The 22,581-nt window shown below is 50.5% G+C and overlaps 1 protein-coding gene across 4 annotated transcripts in view; it reads left to right on the plus strand.

The window, feature by feature from the left end:
- The window catches only part of FGF13 (fibroblast growth factor 13), a 205,319-nt gene that overhangs the window by 136,880 nt on the left and 45,858 nt on the right, over positions 1 to 22,581 (plus strand). Inside the window, exons 1-2 of one of the 4 annotated variants that reach the window (XM_066559280.1) lie at positions 19,933 to 20,357; positions 20,477 to 21,030. The exons of 2 other annotated variants lie outside the window; for them this stretch is intronic. In XM_066559280.1, the coding sequence (XP_066415377.1) occupies positions 20,844 to 21,030 (187 nt within the window). In that variant the 5' untranslated portion in view covers positions 19,933 to 20,357; positions 20,477 to 20,843. Of the gene's footprint in view, positions 1 to 19,932; positions 21,031 to 22,581 lie in introns of those variants that run through there. One more of the 4 variants, XM_066559279.1, reaches the window with a different exon arrangement.

Consider the following 22,581-nt stretch of genomic DNA (forward strand, 5'->3'; position numbering starts at 1 on the left):
CAGCCCGCTGCTAAAAAATTGGTAATAAGTATTTTGTGACATTCATTTATTAGACGACTGTTAGATTGACATCACAAGAGCTAAACAGTAATCTGCCTTTCACCTTTATTTTCATCAGTTCTCTGGCTTAAAGTTGAAAAGAGTTGGGAAAACGTGTCAGCACTGTGTGTTGAGTCAAATATACATAGGAAAGTGAGTGATGCAAAAGCACAAGGAGCTGCAGGATGGCTGGTTTAGAACTCCAGCGGGCATCTGTGGATGCTTAACGTCCATCAATGGTCAGTTAACATTTCCCCCATTCACTTCTTGCCTCCAGGTACAGGGAAACGTTAGCAGTGTCACCTGAGTGAGAGCTTTGCTCTAGTGACTGACAGAGGCAAATCTCCTGCAGTTCCCGTGCTGGAGCTGAGCAGGGTAACAATCCCAATGCAGTTACATGCTGTGTCAAAGCCCGGGCTGAGCGTGCTACCCCTGCAGCCCTGCCCAGCAAGGGCATCTGGCCCAGCTGTGCTGCCCAGGCGGGGCTGTGCCCTTGGCTGGACCCTGCTGCTCACAGTGATTGCTGCGTGTGGCAGGCCTTGCCACAGCACCCCAGAGTTCGGACTCCTGCCTGCTGCCCGTGCCTGGGGCTCCTCCAGGCCCACCAGTGTTAAAGCTCTGGAGGCTGAGAGTCCTCTTGGATCTCCAGGGTCGCTGAAGCTGAGTGTCTGTGTGAATCCTCTCTCGAGGGCTGCAGCTCGGGGCAGGGCTGTGCAGAGCAGGAGCACAGGGAGGAGGACAGGGACCAGACTTTGATGCTGCTGTGTGCTGTGGGTTCACTGCACAGCATGGATACGCTCTTGGGGTTTCTTCTTGCTCCTCTTTCTGATGCTGCTGACTGAATGCTGGGATGCTGTTCTCTAAAGCCGTGCTTCCAACTTTCCTCCTTGACTTCGTAGAGAGAATTAAACAGGAGTAGGACTCCCTCTGATGCTGAGATGTGGAGTTAGAGCTCTCACTGCTATAATTGAGGATGTAGTTACACAGCTCCTTAATTAAAAAATTGTAATTAAATTAAATTACTTTTTTTTAAACAACTGCTTCTTTGCACAGGAAGTGGAGGTGGGAATGTTTAAAGATACAGAGTCAGACCTGGAGTTTATGTGTTGGGATCCAGATGAATAGCACAGAATATTCCACTGAATACAGGAGCCTGTGATGGATGCAGCTAAGAATGGGATTGTTGGACAACCCTTTCTCCCTGATCTCCTCTGGGATGTGCTTGTTCTGTGTGTGGAGAAAGGGCAGCTATTGCTGGGACCATCAACCACAGATGTTTTATAGCTCAAGATCCATCCAACAGAATGGCCTGGCCTGTTTCCCTTAATATCAGTTTATACTGAGGCCAGACTGGAAAGGGCAAATCTGTTTCTTAGAAAATTGGGACTTTCCAAAATTTGGCCCTATTCAGATGTGGAGCAATAATGCAAGACCACACAGTTCTTCAAGGGAATGAATCCTAAATCTGGTCACCTGGAGCCTGGTGGTCTGAAGATGAGGATCAGGTGCTCAAAAGACTTTTTAAAAAGATAGGAAATAGTGAAGAAAATGGATGCACCTGCTGATGATAGAACCACATTAATAAGTTGCCCACCTTAAGTTTCTCTGCCTAGAATTATTGTATTTACAGATTAGCAGAGTCCCTGAAAGCCCCAACTTAATCACCTGCATTTTTCCTTTCAGTGCCTGTAGAGCTGCAGAAACACCATCGTGCTAAAAGAGACAGAAATTATCCAGGTTGGGAACTCCATGGGTTTTGTGAACTTATTTTTTCTCTGGCGCAAGAAGAAGTACACATACAGTTATTGAGGAATTTCCTGATTTCAAAGGAATGCCCAGTAGTGGTGATTTTGCAGAAACTCCACTGAGATGTCGGTGGTACAGGTGTTCATTGGAAAAATAAATTATGGAATAGCCTCCTCTAGTGGCAAATGCTTTATTGAGATTTTTCTGAGTGCTTGAATCGTGGGAGTGTTTTACCCAGTGAGGAAAGTGGGCCAAAATAGTGTCTGCGAAATAAGTGGTGATGGTTCTTTTGTCTGCTGGAGGTTTATGCGTCTCCTTCTGGTGAGCATCCTGAGCATGTCCTGGTAGCAAACACTGTCCTGTGTGCCCCATGAGCAGCACGAGCCAGGCTGTGAGCACAGCGCTGGGTGGTGCATTCAGTGACCAGGGTCCAGGCCTGATGGATGGTGCTGGCACATGAACCCATTCACTCTGCTCATGATCCTCACTCCCACTGCAGCATCTTGTCAGTGGAATGGAACCTGGGGAAAAAATTCTCCATTTTGTGCTCAGATGAAACTTCAAGGCATTAACATCTGTGGCTGGTGATGAGAGTCTGGATAGTGGGGCAAGGATGAAATCCTTTTCATTTATACCCAACAAATAGAGTTCCAGTTCTGGGTGTAAAGTGGTCTGAATCCACTTGCAAAGTGTTTTGCTTTTACTGGAATGTATACAGAGAACTTGAAGCTGACTTTCCAAATAGTGCAGGGTCTTCTTCTTCAAAACTTCAGGGAATTCTGCTCCTCCTTTTCTGTCCAGGGCTTAGGTCACGTTTTCAATAGTTTATTATCATGGATTATCACAGAAAAATAAAGTAACAATGATTCACTGTATTATAAAATATCAGGAGAAATTAAGAATAAAATCTGAAGGACTAAACCCAACCCCAAATTTTTATCAAATTAAATTACTTTCAACCCATTACTTTCCTTTGGTAAATAGAGAAATCATTATTTTATTGGAGCTAATTGATTTAATTACCATAACTGAAATGACTGAGGAGCACTGATGTGTGTATTGATCCTGGCAGTGGGTGCCTGCAGGCTGCTGAGAGCAGAGCTGTGTTTGCACATGGCTGCTGGTGACAGTGGCACCTGGCAGTGGGCACTGCCACCCCACACCGTCCCTGCTCCCTACACCTGCCCAGTGCTTCCTTGCAGTCCTCCTGTGGGATTTTCAGTGGGGCTTTTCCAGAAGTGCTTCAGGGAGCTCCGTACATGCGTGCCAGGGGAATGTAATGGGTTTTATGTTCCCAGTTAAGTGGTTTTGGGGTAGAGTTTCACACTGAGGAAATAGGAGTTACTTTTGGGTATACCTGGTCTGGCAGCTTTGCTAAAAGGCTCTGAACAGAATGTAAAAGAAACATCCTGTTCCAAATAGAATACAGTAGCTTCAGAAGCTGAGGCTTGGACCAGTTCTGTCTTTCCTGCTTTATTTTTATGGCATACCAGCAGGGCATTTCCAGCTATTTGCAGGCATGTACCAAAGTGTCTCTTTTGCTTCTCTGTTTGGAATCTTGCGTCTGCCTGCAAGTCCTGATTTTGAATCTGAGCTTCTCTCGGGCTCAGGAGGTTTTCATAAATGTTACAAATTGCTGGGACCGTTTCTGACATTTGGCAGTTTGCAGCTGTTTCGTCTCATAGGCTGAAATATCACAACGCAAGGTTTGCCCTGTGTGTAGAAGCGTTGATTCAGCTGCAGGACGCTTTGCAGGCACGAACTGCACGGGTGCTGGCAGCTGCAGTGCTGCTCCCTGCCTCCTGCAGCTCTCACGGCCCCCCGGAGCCATCGGGTGCTGCTCTCTGCCAGCTCGGGTTGTTCCACCAGGTGGCAGATGAGGCCAAGGAACAAAATTGCTGCGCTGATTTCACTCTGCTTCCCTTTAGAAAGTGGAAAGTGAAACATTCCCTGCATCAGAAAATGAAATCGTTTCACTCATTAATGAGTTTCCTCCTGATTTTAGATTGCATGACAGGGTCATGCAAACAGGCCAAAAAGAGAGGGGAAAATGAATGTTCCCATACAAATATATGATATTTTCACTAATCTGAAACATAAAATTATAAAATTGGATCAAGTCACATTTCTTTGGAGCTGGAATTCATGTTTCTGAATTGCTTTATGAAAGTCTGATGATGACTAACGCAGCAGCAGTCTGTGCAGGGCAGGCTCCAGGGCCCCAAGGGCTGTTGAGTGTGTCTGGGCAGCAGTTCAGGGCTCTCTGCTCTCCTGGTTCCTTCTCCTGCAAGGAGGCAGCAGCCCTTGACCCGTGCTTTCCTGGCAGTTCCTGTGGCAGCTGCTGCTCAGTGCTGCAGGGGCTGCTGAGGCAGTAGTGCTGGGCAGTAGTGCTGGGCAGTAGTGCTGGGCTGCTCAGCCTGAGTTTGCAGCTGAGATCTTTTGGTCGTAGCAGCAGAAGTGGGGCCTGAGCACTTGGCCTCTTCCTGCCAGAGGAGCTCGTTGGGGATTTTGCTGTTGGATTCCAGGGAGTAAGGTCAAGCCCGATTGTTGTTTTTTTCTGGACAAGATATATTCAAAAGCACAAAGCAGGATTCTGTGAAATAGGATTGTCTGTGCTAGCTTCTCTGGCAGTGCTTGGCTCTTGTTTCAGCCTGCATGATAATGCAAAATAAGAATTGCATCATTGCTCAGATGCAAAAGAAAGAGTTTCTGTCTTGTGGGGAGCACACACAGAGGGTGGAGCACTGTGCTGATGTGTGGCTGTGCTCTCTGGGAAGAGAGTACCTGGTAATGTTCTGGCTGCACTGTTCCCAAAACAGCCAGCAAGGCAACGTGGGGGCATAAATCCTCCTGGGATCTGCCAAATTACCTGTTCTGGCACGTGATACTGTGCCAGATTGATCCAATTTTGGATCCATTTTTGCCTTAAAGGGATGCTTTAGGAGGGCTAATATGAGCTTTTCTCTTTAAATGGTTAGAAACACAAATGCCCTTTCCAAACCATCTTTTCTGCTCCCTCCCTCTGTGTTGGTTTTGGCTGGGGCTCCATCACATGTAATGGTCACTTGGGAAGGCAAACACCACAGCTCCAAATGTCCAGCCCTTCCTCCTTCTTCCCCCAGCTTTTCCCAGTGCCCATGAGGCTGTGTGGGCTGAGCATCCCTCGGGTCCCGTTCCCAGCACTGCCAGCACAAAGCCCAGCACAGCCCTGGAGCAGCCAGCGTGGGGAGAAGTGCCTTCAGCCCAGGCAGGGCCAGCACAGCTCATCCTCAGCACCTTTGGTACCCTGGCAGGCTCTGGGGCACCTCTGGTACCCTGGCAGGCTCTGGGCACCTTTGCTACCCTGGCAGTGTCTGGGGCACCTTTGGTACCCTGGCAGGCTCTGGGGCACCTTTGGTACCCTGGCAGGCTCTGGGGCACCTTTGGTACCCTGGCAGTGTCTGGGGCACCTTTGGTACCCTGGCAGTGTCTGGGGCACCTTTGGTACCCTGGCAGTGTCTGGGGCACCTTTGGTACCCTGGCAGGCTCTGGGGCACCTTTGGTACCCTGGCAGTGTCTGGGGCACCTTTGGTACCCTGGCAGTGTCTGGGGCACCTTTGGTACCCTGGCAGGCTCTGGGCACCTTTGGTACCCTGGCAGTGTCTGGGGCACCTTTGGTACCCTGGCAGGCTGTGGGAGCACCTTTGGTACCCTGGCAGTGTCTGGGGGCACCTTTGCTACCCTGGCAGGCTCTGGGGCACCTTTGGTACCCTGGCAGTGTCTGGGGGCACCTTTGGTACCCTGGCAGGCTGTGGGAGCACCTTTGGTACCCTGGCAGGCTCTGGGGCACCTTTGCTACCCTGGCAGGCTCTGGGGCACCTTTGGTACCCTGGCAGTGTCTGGGGGCACCTTTGGTACCCTGGCAGGCTCTGGGGCACCTTTGGTACCCTGGCAGTGTCTGGGGGCACCTTTGGTACCCTGGCAGGCTGTGGGGCACCTTTGGTACCCTGGCAGGCTCTGGGGCACCTTTGGTACCCTGGCAGGCTGTGGGGGCAGTTCATAGCTAACAGCAGCTTGATTTTTATTGATACATTGGAGGAGAATAATAAATGGCTGGTTTTATTGCAAATTCCACCTGTAGTCCTTTTGCTTCACTGCAAAGTGATTTTTTTTGGCTGACTCCCCCAGGCAGCTGATGCTGCAGCAGAGCTGGGTGGCAGCTGGGCTGAAGCTGGAGCTGAGTTCCTTCGTGCCAGGTGGCTCCAGCCTGGGCTTAGGGACACAATGGACATAAAGGGACCAGAACAATCCAGAGATCAGACAGGAGCTGCATTTTCCTCTCATTCATTAAAACCAAACCAAGTCAATATGCTGTGAGTAACTAGATGGTGATAAGGGTTAGCTGAACCAGGTTGTGTTTTCAATATACAACTCCAAATATTTTGTAAAACCTTAAGAATTATTCTGAACTGCTTGAACCATTTTTGATGTAGGCTGAAGAGTACAGAATAATGACATTTTAATAAGATCCATGTCAGTTTTCAGGAGTGATCACCCCAAGGTAATGTAGGTTTTGGGAATCTCCCGTGCCAGTAGAAGAAGTACATTTATGAGTGATTAACCTTGTTTGTAATTGCCTGGCAGTAAGCAAAGCCACTCTGGGCTTTCGACTGCCTGTCAGTAGTTGACACGGGTGACAGAAAGCCTATTGCCTCAAGGGCAGTCCTGGCATCAATAGAACTCAGCAGGCCATTAGAAATGGACTTGTCTGCCTTTTTCCATGCGGCTTTTTTACTCCTTTGGTGAAAACAGTGCCGTTTCCAAGTGGAGAGGTCTCAAAATCAGCTTCATTTTCTTTGCCCCAGTGCAGTTTTCCTTGTGTGGTACTGTTCATTTCCGGCAGCAGTAATTAAGGATGTTTTTAATTGTACAGTGTAGTTGGATATCAGGGTTATTCACAGCTTATGAGCAACCGTGGCATAAGAAATAGGGAATATTCTAAAATTGTGCAGTTCACAGCGTGGTATGTTTCTGCATACTTCAGGTTGTGAATTCCAAATATATAAGCAGTCACGTGTGTTAGTAAACACTAAAATATTGGTTTTGTAAAATTGTTTATTAGTAGTAAATTGGTAAGCTTCCCCTTTCAGGCCTAGATCAGCACAGCCTCAGTGCTGGCATGTTAAGATGCCTGGGAGGCTTTGGCTGCCAGGCCTCGTTTTGGTACCCAAGGCCCAGCCTGTGGAAGGGTTAGGGTTAGGGTTAGGGTTAGGGTTAGGGTTAGGGTTAGGGTTAGGGTTAGGGTCTGAGCCACAGCCAATGCCACACAGTGCCAGGGCCAGTGCGAGCAGTTCGGGAGCTGCTGCTCCTCGGGGGCAGCCGGGTTAGGGTTAGGGTTAGGGTTAGGGTTAGGGTTAGGGTTAGGGTCTGAGCCACAGCCAATGCCACGCAGTGCCAGGCCAGTGCGAGCAGTTCGGGAGCTGCTGCTCCTCAGGGGCAGCCGGGGCTGTGCCCTGGCCCAGGAGGGCGAGTGCTCGCTGGGGGTGGGCAGAGTGGGCAGCAGGAGCCACGCTCAGGCTGGCCTGGAAACGTGACCCTGGGCAGCTCAGGGCCTTTGCAAACAGCTCCTCTCTACTGCTTGGGATGTTCTGGTTTCACAATGAGCAAATCACACTTGGAGACAATATTTGACTTCAAAATCTGACTCTGCTTCTAAAGTGCCTAAATCTCGTTATTTATATAATGTGTGAGCATGGCCTTAACTTACTGAGGAAAATGGGTAAAACAGGGGCTCAGTCCAGTTCAGCAGGAGAAGATTTAAATCCAGCCCTTGATTAACACAACTGAAATGTAACTGTAGCCACATTTTGGAGCACACTGTTTGCAGTATTGTACATCTTTGAAAGCAAATCTCAGTGTTTTCCTCACTTGTCAAAATTGCATTGGGAGTTGCAGGTTTGGTTGGTCCCAATTAGCATATCTGCAATATTTTTCACTATATCCAAATACCAAATGATGAACTCTCCTGAAAGGCACTGGCAAAGCTTAACAATTTCAAAAGGGAATTATTTCAGAATTGTTAGCAAATCTAATTCTTGCAATTGTTTTTATGTTTGTAACATGTCTGGTACATCAGTAATTCAGCTTATTTAAAGTAGAAAGAAATGGTACATATTCAACCTTGTGAATGTTGTTGTGCTATTCCTGTTGCAAATTGCCTTACAAAAAGGGCATCAAATAAACCAAGCACCAGGCTCCTGTGGCTGGCCTGGTGCACTGCAGGATCCTGTTACAGCCTCTCTTGTAATTCTAGGAGGCAGAAAACAAAATCTGACACTGAAAAATAATAAGTTTAAGTAAATCATGTAGGAGAAACGTACATTTATGTCCAAGAAGTGGTGAGATGTTGCCAGAACAATGCAGCTACATTATGAATCTTTAATGATTCTGAAAGTCATAATGGTCTGTCACTAATGCCCATTAATGATCTCTCTATACCACGAGTATGGGCTTGATGTTTCTGGCCAATGCCTTAGAGAATACTTTAAATGTGCCTTAAACTTTCTCTGATCTACTCCCTGTGTGTCTGCTCCAAATGTAGACTGCAATTGCCTGGGCAGGAGCAGCTGTAAGGCAGCATGGCTTTGGGGATAAGAAAGTCTTATTCAGGTAAGATGTATTTAAGCAATGTTTTTTTACAGGAAAAAATGAGAAGGTATTTCCTGGCAACTAATCCTCTGTAGAGGTTATAAACTATATAAAGAAATCAGAGGTTAATATTTCTTTATACTAAGAATGTGGTTGTTCTTAGACTTCATGAGTTTTCTTTGGTAACTAAAAAAATGTCATTTAAGAAGGAAAAGGCAGGTGTTACTGTTCATTCCTACTGACTGGGACTGTAAATAGACTGAATATACTGCTGAGCTGGCAAATTTGTCCTGATTAAATATATGTTTCACATGTCAAACAGGTTGATTTTAAACATCTGTGCCACGTATTTAGTTAATTTTGTACCCAAGCTTTTGTCAGGTATAAGAATTGCTTTAGAGAAAAAACAAACCATTCCATTTCTTTTCTAATTGCCTTTCATCAGAGTACTGTGCTTAACCTTAACTGAAGGCAATCTTATCATGGTATTAATAACGTAAAAACATTTTCAATACAAAACCTTCTTAATTTCTCTATTCTTTTGTCCGTGTTTTAGCTGAAGGCTTATGATGGTGTAATTTAGTTTTCTTCAATAATGAAAAAGTGTGTTCTCTGCATGGGGTATGTGAAATGATCAGATTACTCTAAGAACCAACGCCCTGTGGCTAGAATGGAAGAGCAAATCCGGGGGCTTTTGGAAAATACCCCAATATCAAACAATAATCTGATCAGCAGCGTGTACAGAGCATTCAGCATTAACTGTGAGCCTTAGATATTAGCTGGGCTGTGTGTCATTCTGTATTAGAAATAACACACTAATCACCAACTTCTGTGAATTGCGTGTGGCATCCATTTTTCTTTTTAAGATTAATATAGCAAATCTGAGTGTAGTAAAGTGTGCAGTGCCAAGTGTGCACTCTGCGTTGGTTTGGGCATGTAGCAGGTATGATCTCTATGGATATTAATTGTAATTAACTGCTAATGCCTTTCTGTGCTGCAGCAGCAGGAAGGGTTGTGGCTGGGGCACTCAGGATGGAGGGGGTGTACAGCAGTCGGGAGCCTTTGCTGTGGGTCAGGTTTTGGGGTGTCTGTTGTATGGCCCCAGTGTGCAACTGGCATGGACCGTGCTGTGGGGACGTGTCCATGGTGTGGGGATGTGTCCATGGTGTGGGGATGTGTGACCCTGGTGTGGGGATGTGTGACCGTGCTGTGGGGACGTGTCCATGGGGTGGGGATGTGTGACTGTGCTGTGGGGATGTGTGACCGTGCTGTGGGGACGTGTCCATGGTGTGGGGATGTGTGACCCTGGTGTGGGGATGTGTTGCCGTGCTGTGGGGACGTGTCCATGGTGTGGGGATGTGTGACTGTGCTGTGGGGATGTGTGACCGTGCTGTGGGGACGTGTCCATGGTGTGGGGATGTGTGACCGTGCTGTGGGGATGTGTCACCGTGCTGTGGGGACGTGTCCATGGTGTGGGGATGTGTGACTGTGCTGTGGGGATCTGTCACCGTGCTGTGGGGACGTGTCCATGGTGTGGGGATTGGCCACTGTGCTGTGGGGACATGTTATATGGGAACATGGTGTGGGGATGTGTCGCCGTGCTGTGGGAACATGCCCGTAGTGTAGAGGGCCGGGTGTTGTGCCCGAGCTGGGAGCTGCTCGGGGCTGCAGCGGGCGGGATGAGAGATCCGGGATGGAAAATCGGGATGGGAGATCAGGGGTGCGGGATGATGGGAGATCCGGGATACGGGATGATGGGGGACCCGGGATGCGGGATGATGGGGGACCCGGGATGAGGGATGATGGGGGACCTGGGATGAGGGATGATGGGGGACCCGGGATGCGGGATGATGGGGGACCCGGGATGAGGGATGAGGGGTGCGGGATGGGCGATCCGGGATGGGGGATCCGGGATGAGGGCTGCGGGCTGCGGGCTGCGGGCTGGGCACGGAGCGGCCGCCCCGGCCGGGCAGCACCACGGACAGCGCCGGGTTCCGGCCAGCGGAGCCGCTCAGGAGCGCGCTGGGCGCTGCCCTGTGCCGGTGCCCTGTGCCGGTGCCCTGGGATGCCCTGGGGTGCCCTGGGGTGCCCTGGGGTGCCCTGGGGTGCCCTGGGGTGCCCGGGTTTCCCTCGCCCGCTCCTCCCGGGCCCGCAGCTGCAGAGGCCGAGGCCCGGCTCCGAGCCCCCCGTCCGGAGCTGCCCGGGCCCCGCCGAGCTCGCTGAGCTCCCCGCCCGGAGTTCGCTGTGCTCACACAGCAGCACCGACCGAGGCCGGAGTGACGGCGAGCAGGGAGCCGTGCCGGGCACTTACCCGCGCTGACTGCAGGTGTCCCTCTTGGTTCTCATTTCCGTCATTTCATTCGTTTCCAGTACTTTCAGTACTGGAAATCTGTTCCATTTGTTTGGTTTGTAGCTGTTTACAAAGTCATGTTTTACTGCATACTTCCTGTACAGGAAACTATATTTTTCTGAAAGCTTCCTGAAAAGACTGTACATCTGAAATTTTTAAGTAGGCTAAAATTTATGGCAGTAAAGGTTTAAAAATATAGTCACTGAGTAAGGTGTTTCATATCTTGCAGAATTGGGGGAAAAAAAAAGAAAGGACTGAGGGAGGTGAAAGTTTCTTCCACCATTGACAGCTCCCCTTTGATTCCCTAGTGTTTGTGCATTTCAGCCTTTTTGTAACATTTTGGGTTTGCTCATATTTGTGAATCAGGAAGAAGAAAGGCAAAAAAAATGTCTGTATTTGTGTATGAATATATGCCCAGAGAACTTCTTACAATCCAGCAGGCTTACTTCTGTGCTTGACAATCTCAGTCTGCTCCTTGTCCCTTCCCAGCAAAAGCTCCCAAACCTTGGAATGTTGTAGATAAAGCTAAACTAAGCTTATTTGTTTGTAAACAAGGTTAAGTTGACCTCAGCTGAAGGGTAAGGACATGGAGATACTGGTGGGTTTTGTGACTACTTCTCATCGGAAGCATGTTGTAGTTTTTAGTGAAACAAGGAAAGAAGATCTGGTGGGAAGAGGTGGAAAAGGAGAGTGATAAACAAGGGGCTGGGGGCTGAAGGGAGAGGAGAGGAATCCTGGATTTACACAGTGTGTCTGTCTGCCGTGCATTCAACTCAGCACCTTTGAGCTGTGTGACTGGCTGTTGCAAAGGCCATGCATATGGACTATTGGGAATTGGATTAAAATCGTGGTATTATCTTCATGTCTACTTGTGCAGCTTAGTCTGCTCCTTTTGTGGTGGGTTTGGGTGGAAATGTGCCACGGGTGGGACACGTACCAGTCCGTACTAGGAAATGTGGCCCTGCTGGAGCTCAGCCGGACCTAAGCAAGGAATAACAGTGCTGAGCTCGGCCAGCTTCCTTCTCTTTCTCTGATTTCTGAGCAATGTTTCTCTGCATAGCAACAGAACCTTTTTGAGCTTTCTGATGAGGTCTGAGTCCCCAGAAATGTTCCCAGCCTCTAATGCGAATATTGGGAGCAGCAGCAGATGTTCTGCCATTAGCTTCCTTCTCTGAATTGACTTCTCTGAATTTCTTTTAATTTGCTTCTGTGAAATTTGCATACACATTTTTCCTAGTCTCCAGACCTATTTAAATCCCACAGAACAGATGCTGGCTTGTGGTTCATGTTCCTGTTTGCTGGCCAATATTTTTCATGGTGTTGCTTGTGAAAACACTGCATCTCACCTATGACAATGAATTCTCTTCTGTTTACTCATGATGCACTGTACTTTTCAATTTAAAATCTCAGTGTGATTTCTGGATGTCACCTTTGTTCTGCTCTCGCCAGCAGCAGCTCCTGTCATGAGGCTGATTTCTGCAGGGCCATTTGGGTCTGGGAAGTGTGACTGAGCCACTGCCTGGGCTGGATTTTTGTTCCCATGTGTGAGAGAGCACTGCCAGAAGCAAGAGCCTGAGCTGCACTGACCTTCATTAAGGGTTCACTTAATTTTGGTGGTGGCGGTGAATATTACTTATCATAACGATGCATGAGGTACAGTCTGAATCACTCTGCAACAAGTTCAGTAAAGCAGAGGTAATGTTTTCCTTCATAAAGCTGGGAAAATAGTGGTGTTCTTTGTATGGGAATAAATTGCCATCTGGAGTTGCCTTTCTCTCAACTTTCTTGAGTATTCAGTCCAGATACCTGGTCAGATGAGCTTAGATAAACCTCCTTTTTCCATCACTTAAGTCAGATATGTGTTGTTACACCTCTGTTCATACCATGATTATTACTTGGTGGACAGAGACCCAAAGGAAGCTCAGGCTCATGGCTCTTTTCCTGATCATCAAGGACAGACCTTCCTTCTGCTTATGGAGACTGAGACCAGCATTCTGTTTGGGTAAACTGGTTCCAGTTCCATGCCAGTGAGTGACCCAGGCTCCACTTCCACATTTCCAGAAGCATCATTGACTGGTGCAGGGTCTAAGTCCAGTTCCTGGAGAGCTCTGCTTCCATCCAAGACACAACGCTTTTTCCTCAAAGTCCCTTTCATTTGTGACCAGCTCTGCTCACCTTCTCATTTGTCTGTGTGAATGTGGTGCCATGATCTTGGCATTTGGGTAAAATCACAGAAAACCAGTGCCAAGCTTGTCTGACCCCAGTGTGGGTAACTTGTTTGCATTGTTAGGAAGCAGCTGAGCCTTGCATCGTTAACACAGCAGTGGGAGTTGCCAGGTGTGCCATCCATCACAGGATCACTGGACTGGGCTCTGGGCTTGAGGGGAGCCAAGCAATGGGGCAGAAGCTCGTTCTGAGCAAAGCAGGGAGCATGACTGGGAGAAGCTGGTGAAATGTTTGCATGCAGGGGGAAGGAGAAGAAATCTCAGAGGTGCCAACTCACCCAGGGACCCACTGAGTCTGTTTTTGTCAAGCTGTTGACAAAGGATGAACCATCAGATGTGTGAAAAGGTGGGAAAAGATCTTATTTGAGTAATGTGGCAATTTCCAGGCAACTTGCCTTGGCTCTGTGAAGGACTATTTGCAGTGTTTTGTCATGTGTAAAGTGGCCTTATGTTAAGTTGGACAGTGGCACACAGCCCACACTTCTGGTGTGTCCCATGCTGAGATGTAAATGATTCAGGGACCATAGGCTGTCATTTACACTGGTGTTTCCAAGAGCCACGTGCTGGGAGGTGAGTGAGCAGATTGCTCTGTGCATACTGATGTGGGAGTGTTGCTGGGCTGTGTGGTGGGCACAGAAGTCACTTGGGCCCTGCTCAGGTTCCTGGCTCAGCTCGGGCCCCCCGGGCAGTGGAAGAACACGTTCCCATTTCAGAGCCTGCAGAGCTGGGGGAGTTGATCCCCTATGTTTGTTCTGTGACCTTTCCCAGCTGATTGGCACTGATCTTTTATGCCCCGGATAGATGAGCTTTTGTGGTTGACATTTTGGGATGACTGAATATGAATTAGCCTAGGTAAAAATATTTCTATTTTTCTATCTTCAAACAATGCCCTCCTTTTCCAAAAATGGCTGCACTACCAGGTCAGATCAAATCCAGTTTCTACTGCTATAGTATAAAGAAATTGGAATTCACAGTTGGGAAAAGGCAGAACTGGGTTTTCTCTCATTAGTATTTTCTGTAAGAATCTGAGAGGAAACTGGTGTTCTTTATGTGAGGTGTTGTGGCCATCCTGAGCATTTAGCAGGTCATGTAAGTCATGAAGAAGAGACCCAAATTCTTGTCAGTCACAAAACCTTGCCCTGGCAAACTTGTGTAGATACGAGAAGAGGATGGGCTTGGACTATGAGAACCTTTTCTGATGCATCAGCTACACAATTACTTTTTCAATGTCTCAGTAGTCCTGGTGAGATGTCTCACGTGTTGAAGTCAGGGTGTGTTTCTGTGCTTTGCTGGATGCGTGCCAGTTTTGGCACACCAGTCCTGTGCACCAGTTGTGCTGGGGGCTCTTCTGGTGTTGGGATTCGTGATTCTGTACCCTGAGAAGATAAAAATGAACCAATCACCTCATCCTTTGAGGAAGAAGTGAGCTTTTAGATAAAGTGGGTTCTAGGTGCCATGTCTACAATGGTGTCACAGGAATCTGTTTTGATTTTTTTCCTGTTTCTGAGCAAAGCTGCCCAGTGCACTTCTGCAAAAAACCATGGCACAGACACACAGTCAGGAACATCCACATCACTATTTACAAGTTCCTTATGCTGTCAGTATTAAAATACTTGTGTTTGCAGCTGCCTATTGTAGCCATTCTTTACTGTTAATTTTCTGGTTGGTCTGTTACTAAAATGCCCTCAAGCTTGAGCTCTTGGGCTGGAGCTGCTTGGAAGCTCAGCTTCCACTAACACCTTTTTTCATCTTTCCCTCAGCCATAAAGCCCAGGCTGGTGTTCCTGGAGCCCTGTCTGGTACAGCCCAAGCTCTGGGGGTGCCGAGGAGCCAGCACAGCGTGCTCAGCCCTGCTGTGCTGCGGGCTGTGTCCAGCCTGGGGCTGGCTGCAGAGCAGAGGCTGAGTCATGTCCATGGGATATTTCACACAGGAGTTCAGTGATGCAGGACTGGGCTCTGAGCAGCTCTGCTTCCTGGTGAATAGTAATTCTGTTTACTTAGGAGAGCAAAAACCACCGGGGCCTCAGTGCTGCTGTGTCATCCCTGACTGGAGAAAGTCTTGTTTATCTCATCCTGAAAAGAGAGAGACGAGATTCTGGTGGTGCTTTTCAGAAAATAATGCTCTACTTTTGGAGAGTGTAGGCAGTGGAAATAGTCCATAGGTTTGATGTTTGAAGCTTTTTTTTTCCTACTTTTTCTGTGACAGCAAGAACAAAAGAGCCTCAGGAGGGACTCCTGACACCCAATGGCAGGCTGATTTTTTTTTGTCACACCAAAGCAGCTTCAAGCTTGTAACTGTAGAGGAGTGGTTTGGGGTTTAAGATGGACTGAGTGAGGCTTGGAGCTTGCTTGGGATTTTTTTCTTCTGGTCTGATTTTGATGCAGCATTTGTTCTGCCTAAACACTTAGTTTATATAGGGCCTACTATAAATCTTTTACTGCTTTCTATATAGGGGAACAGGAAATAACTGAGAATGCAGTTTAGTCTGAGGATGGGATATTTTGACCCAAGGTTCTGGAAATCAGTTCCTACTTTATGGCAGCGTGTCATGAGAATTGCTGATGCTTCACAGGGCACAGAGGAGTGTGGGTCCCCTGGAGGGTCACACGTTGGGCTTGTGGGCAGTGAGGAGCCCTGGGGGAAGGAATTCTCTGCTCAGGGCTGCCCTGGACCATGGACATACTGCACTACACGCTCTGGCTGTCCTTGCAGCTGCTTCCATGGCAGCCAGCTCTGCAGCTGGCTTGGTATTTTTCACCTGGTCTCAGTTTTTGTTCTGCTCAACATGAGATAGGACTGATTCTAAATCTTTTGTGCTTGGGATAGATTCAAACTCAGAGCAAACAGGGGTGGTCTGGGACCTGCCACAGCACAGATGATTCAGGGAGGAGGAAGGGAAAGCCAGAATTTTGGCACTTTCCTCTAACTGGGTGAAAGAGCCAGCACTGCTTGCACTGTGGTTCAGTGATGGGGATTTGATGCCTTTCTGTGCAGGAGCCAGGCAGCGAGAGCTGCCTGAAACCATGCCCTGCCTCAGTCCAAGAGCCACTCCTGGCCTGGGTGCCAAATTGCAGGCTTTGCTTCTGCCCAATCCAGGCAACTTCGGAAGGTTCAGGCATATTTTAGTGATCAGAATCATGGAAATAATCATCAGCAAACGCTCAACAGATGACTGGGAGGAAAAATTATAAATCAAAAGTGGGTGAGATCTTTGTCTTTTTCAAAACAGGGGAATTGCTTCTCGTCAGATGGCAGCTCCAGGGAGAGATGGCACTGTCTCTGACAGCAACTGGACAAGTCTGTCCCATGCTGATTTCTCTTTGATTGAAATGACACTGGCAATTAACCCCTTAGCTTTAAATGTGCCCCACTGCAATAATCATAAAGAGAGAGACTGTGTGCTCAAGGAGTGTCTGGTTGTCTTCTACGTTCAAAAAGTCACTTGGAATGTAATATTATTTTATTTTAGTGTGGTGGGGAGTGAGCATCTCTTGCTTTTCAAAGAAAATAAAGCTGTTCCTTGAGATTTTTATATCTGGAACACTGAAGTAGTCCAAAGGCTGGTCCTGTACCAAAGACGTTTTCCCAACAAGATCTTCATTTTCATGTGCCATTTATAGTAAATGAAGACATGTTTGTAGGAGTACCGATAGATGAAGAGGTTGCTCATGCAAAAAAAAACTGGAGGACTGTTTTTTGAAACTTAAATCTGATTATGCATATATGCTATTTTTGTTCCTCTCTTTAGTTATCTGTCAAGGAACATTTGTGCAAATGAATTTTCATTATGGATTTTAAGCATGCAGGCTGGAATGCTGGCAGAAAGATATCCCAAATACAGCTTTTATATACTGCTTTTCCCCAGGATTTTCAAGGTTAGCTGAATTCTGAGTTCTACTTAGTCTCTGTGAAAACGCAATGTCTTGTGACCTTGTAGGACAGATCACAATGAGGCAGCTTCACTTTGATCTAAAGATCAAACACTGCTTTCCAAATTGGGAATATTTATAAAGTAATGGGTGAGTCTCTGGAAAGAAAACAAGCCTCACTCATGACTGTATTGGAAGTGGAAAGATGGCAAAATCCATAGTATGTTACCGGTGAGTTGAGTAGGATGAGTTATTGCTAATAATATCCAACTGGCTGTCTCCTGTGTTGGATTTCACATGTCTTATGTGGACTGGCAGATGAGGGTAGTGGTGGAACTTGTGAATTGCAGCTATTTTTACCCCACCGTTAAACTTAAATAGGAAATTAGGAGTGTTTGTTTAATATGCCTGTGTGCATGGGCTGTTTCATAAACAAACGTGTGTGTGTAGGGGTGTGTGTACACAGGCAGCTCCTGCAGCCAGGGGACAGCGAGTGGGACTGGGGCGCCAGGCTCAGCACAGTGGGCTCTGAGGGACACATGTCCCTCAGGGTGACACGGATGGCCATGCACTGTCACAGGGCCGGGCACAGCGGGCTCTGAGGGACACATGTCCCTCAGGGTGACACTGATGGCCTGCACGGATGGCCATGCACTGTCACAGGGCCTGGCACAGGGTGGCCATGTACTGTCACAGGGCTGGGCACAGGATGGCCGTGTGGTGTCACAAGGCCGGGCACAGCGGGTTGTGAGGGACACATCCCTCAGGGTGACACCGACAGCCTGCAAGGGTGGCCATGTGGTGTCACAGGGCTGGGCACAGGGTGGCCATGTACTGTCACAGGGTGGCCATGTACTGTCACAGGGCCGGGCACAGGGTGGCCATGTGGTTTCACAGGGCCTGCCACAGGGTGGCCATGTACTGTCACAGGGCACAGGGTGGCCATGTACTGTCACAGGGCCGGGCACAGGGTGGCCATGTACTGTCACAGGGTGGCCATGTACTGTCACAGGGCCGGGCACAGGGTGGCCATGTGGTTTCACAGGGCCTGCCACAGGGTGGCCATGTACTGTCACAGGGCACAGGGTGGCCATGTGGTTTCACAGGGCCTGCCACAGGGTGGCCATGTACTGTCACAGGGCACAGGGTGGCCATGTACTGTCACAGGGCCGGGCACAGGGTGGCCATGTGGTGTCACAGGGCTGGGCACAGGGTGGCCATGTACTGTCACAGGGCCTGGCACAGGGTGGCCATGTACTGTCACAGGGCCGGGCACAGGGTGGCCATGTGGTTTCACAGGGCCTGCCACAGGGTGGCCATGTACTGTCACAGGGCCTGGCCCTGCACCGCAGTCAATGGGGCAGGGTTCCCAGCTGGAGGAGCGTTGAGGAGCTGCTGTGGCTGTTCCTAGCTGAGGGAAGGGCGGTGCAGCAAACCTGTGGAGCTGAGCTGTGGGAGGTGGTGGGCAGCACGGCTTCTGCTGCTTGTGCCAGGCCTTGTCTCAGGTGTGACCCCGGACAGGGATGGGAGCACCTGCTTCTGCTGAGGGCACGTGGAGGACAGGAGGAAGGGCAAATCCCCTCAGCAGCTGGCCGAGTCTGGAAGCACATCGGGAGCCTGGTGCTGTCACAGCAGCCCAGCCATCCCTGGGGTCTCTGCAGCCCCTGGCCCAGGGCACAAGGGACACGGCTGCCAGCCGTGGGTGACAGCAGCCTGCTGCCATTGCAGTCCCCACAGGGCTCCACTCCTCCCTGAACCAGCTCTCAGGGACATCCCACCCTGCCTGTGAATCCCTCTGCCTCGGGAGAAATTCTCTCAATAGCTGTTTGCCTCCGGGGCTGCAGATCTCTGCTTTATTTCCAGCCTGAACTGGCTTTGATTTAGGCTCCAGCTGCTCAAAGCATGCTGAAGAGCAGGGAGTGGGCTGCGGGGGCATCTCCAGGACCTCCCGCTCCCGGTGTCCTGGGCAGGAGGGTGCGGGCTCGGTGTCCACGGCAGGGCACTGACCCCAGGGGGCCCAGGCTGTGCCCGGCCTCACGGCACGGTCGCGGCCTCATGGCCCCGGCCCGGCCCGGCCCGGCCCGGCCTGCCGCCGCAGCTCGGCGTCAACAAACCGGGCTGCAGGAGAGCCCGGCCGCGGGGCTCCGTGCGGGGCCAGAGAGAAACGGGAGAACATGGCAACGGCAAGGAAATTGCTCTTTCTGAGGATTTCCTCGTCTGCTACCAAACTGCCGCTGAGAGCGGGCGGTGGAAAGGAACGGCGAGAGACGCAAAAAGCCTCCAATAAATCCGTGATGCAGAGAGGGGACACCCTGTAAGGATGAGGGAAAGGCAGGGGACAGCTGTGGCTGGAGCTGCGCCCTGCCCCGAGCCTGGCGCTGCTGCCAGCCAGGTGCGCTCGCTCCGGGCCGGCGGGGCTGTTTGCTCACCGCAGTCACGTCTGTTTGGGTGTCTGCGCCTGCCGGGAGGCGGCTCCGAGCGGCGCAGGCACCCCCTCCCGTGGCATCCCTTCCCCTGGTACCCCTTCCCGTGGCATCCCTTCCCCTGGTACCCCCTCCCGTGCCATCCCTTCCCCTGGTACTCCCTCTCCTAGTACCCCCTCCCGTGCCATCCCTTCCCCTGGTACCCCCTCCCGTGGCATCCCTTCCCCTGGTACCCCTTCCCGTGGCATCCCTTCCCCTGGTACCCCCTCTCCTAGTACCCCTTCCCGTGGCATCCCTTCCCCTGGTACCCCCTCCCGTGGCATCCCTTCCCCTGGTACCCCCTCTCCTAGTACCCCCTCCCGTGCCATCTCTTCCCCTGGTACCCCCTCCCGTGGCATCCCTTCCCCTGGTACCTCCTCCCGTGGCATCCCTTCCCCTGGTACCCCCTCTCCTAGTACCTCCTCCCGTGGCATCCATCCCCTAGTACCCCCTCCCGTGGCACCCCCGCCCCGGTACCCCCTCCCCTGCCCGCCCCAGCCCCCTCCCCGCCGCGGCCCCGCGGCCGCCCCGCAGCGCCGGGCAGAGCTCTCTGCTCTCCGCTCTCCGCCGCGCCGGAGAGGAGCGGGAGGAGGAGGAGGAGGAGGCACGGGCGGAGGAGGAGGGAGGTGGTGATAAGGGGTTTGCTGCGTCGCCTCATTTCTGTACCCAGCGCACGGCTCGTGGGGAGTGCGCGGTGCCCGCATCGCTGCCGGAGGGATCCTGCCGCTGCTGCTGCTGCTGCTGCTCCTGCTCCTTCTGCTCCTGCTGCTCCTGCTGCTGCAGTCCCGGCTCGGGAGCTGCTTGTTTACCGGCTGGGAAGAGCTGCGGTGCGAGAGCCGAGCGTGCCGGGCAGGGGAGGCTGCGCTCACCTGTCAGGAGCGCAGCGGAAGAGGCTTCCCGAGGCGTCGGCACCCAGGGACATCCGCGCCTCAGCCCAGTGCCTCCAGCACCGACTGCTTCGGGTCTCTTCTAAGCGAGAAGAGGAAAAAGGATCCAGAAAACCCCTGCAACTGGAACAGCCCCTGCTGGAGTCTAACAGGTGTTTGCTGGGAGTTGAATGGGGAGGGGACGGGTGGGAAGAAAAGTTAACTGCAGAAATCAGGGCTAGGAGAGATGCGATGATCTTGCACCAAGTGGATGTGCCATGGCTGCACGCAGATAGCGCGTCTGGAGAAGCTTGGAGGGATGTCTTGCAAGCGATCTGCGTGATCTCCGTAGAAACGCTCACCTCTGCCTGCAAACTTTCCCCTGCTAGAAGTTGGGAGGAATAAAAAAGCACCAGAAAGTCGAAAGGGGAAGATCCCAGAGGACGAAATCTCGAGCTGAACTGTTGCGCGCCGCGCCGGGGCTCTGGTGCTCGCCCCGCCGGTGTGTCCGGGCCGCCGTGCCCAGCGGCCGTGGGTGCCTCGGCCGGGCTGCCCGGCAGCGTCCCCGGCCTTGGGGACGGCCGAGCAGCATGCTGGCCGCGGCCGGGCGGCGACCCCCGCGTGCCTGAGCCCGCCGGGCAGCCGGGGCGGTGGCGGCCATGGCCGCAGCCATCGCCAGCTCCCTGATCCGCCAGAAGAGACAAGCCAGGGAGCGGGAGAAGTCCAATGCCTGTAAGTGTGTCAACAGCCCCAGCAAGAGCAAGGGAAGCTGCGACAAGAACAAGTTGAACGTGTTTTCCAGGGTCAAACTCTTTGGCTCCAAGAAAAGGCGAAGAAGGCGACCAGGTTGGCAAGGGTTATGTCTTTGGGGGGTTTGGTTGGTCTGATGCAATGGAAACTGGGACGTGTGTCAGGTGTGGGGAAAGGGGGAAAGGCGTTTCAGGGCTCGTGCAATGGATGTGCAGGATCTGGGTACCCCATGCCAGTCCTTTTCCCTGTTGTGTTCAGCTGGTTTCTTTGGGTAGCACACGCTGCTGTGTGTGCCTCACCTGCACACCTGTGTGCACCCAGGCACCTGTAAGTCAGCTGTCTGTACCTCTGTTACACACATGCAAACACATGGCTGTATTAGTGGGGGAGATGCTAGAGGGGAAGTTCCCACACACGCATGTCTCTCTTTAATATATAGTTGTATATTAAATAACTTCGTGGTCTGGAGATCTGTTTTTGGTGTCCTGCTTCACAGAATGCCCGTGCCATGCTTTATCTGCTGATTGCAGACAAGGCTTTGTGCTTTTGCTGGCACCTTCCAGAGTTTTGCTTCAGCCCCCTGTGCCTTTCTAGGAATGCCATACCTGCAGCTGCCCTGTGGACACGAGGCTCTCTGGGTCACAGGTGCAAAAGGTCAGGGCGAAGCCTGGGTCCCTGATCTGAGTGGATTGTTTTGGACGTGGGAGGAGCAAAACCCTCTGGCAATGTTGCCGTGGCTTTGCTGTGCTGGAGCATTGATGCTTGTGCCACTCCACCTGTCTGCCTTGCTCACAGTTTGCCAGCAGCTTTGGGATGGATTATGGCTAAAGAGCCAGAGTGAAGGTTGGAATAATCTCTGGTCAGAAAAGTTGGTAGATAAGAGTTGTGTGTCCATCAGGACTCTTATCAAAGTTGCTAATAAGATCTAATACACTTATGCAAACTGTGGTAAGCTTTTGCCTTCAGCCCTGCTAAAATGAAGTGCAGTAACAGAGCCCCAGTGCCTTTGGTTACAAAGACAAGGAGTGTTATCCAGACTCAGAGTGCTGGAAATGACACACCTCATCTTCACAGTGTTTGTCTCTGAGGAGAGTGAGATGTTGTGGAGTGAGCTGCAGGGCTGCATGAGCTCCTGACAAACGGAACTGTGTGAAATGACTACAATGCAGATGTCATTGGGATTCAGTGGGCGTAGACCTTTTTTGCAATTACTCCTGATGCTTTAGCCAGATATCTTGAATGGCACGCTTGACAGCATATCCTGCTGTTGTGTACTTTTTGGTCTAGAATGATATGAAACCGTGTGAGATATCTCGCTTGCTAGCTGTGAATGTGAGGATGGTTATGGAAAAAAGAAATCTATGCAAACTATGCGTTGTTTTGATCTTTCTTCTTGTAGCTGATGAGGTAATTACCTCAGCCCTTATGGTAATATTTATTTTGCAGTTCCACACATTGCTGGATTTCAGGGTTTCCCTCTCCATTTTCCATATGTTCATTGAGTAGTTTATCTCTTTGGATGCTCTGTACTCTCTGGAGCAGCGAGGAATGGGGGTTTGTTTATTAGAGCTGCAGCAGTTCCTGTGCTAAACGTTTGCTGCTATATATTTAGGCTCTCAACTGTCACTGTGGCTCTTACTAATGCTA

The sequence above is a fragment of the Molothrus aeneus genome, chromosome 14 (assembly GCF_037042795.1).
Source record: "Molothrus aeneus isolate 106 chromosome 14, BPBGC_Maene_1.0, whole genome shotgun sequence".
Taxonomy (NCBI): domain Eukaryota; kingdom Metazoa; phylum Chordata; class Aves; order Passeriformes; family Icteridae; genus Molothrus; species Molothrus aeneus.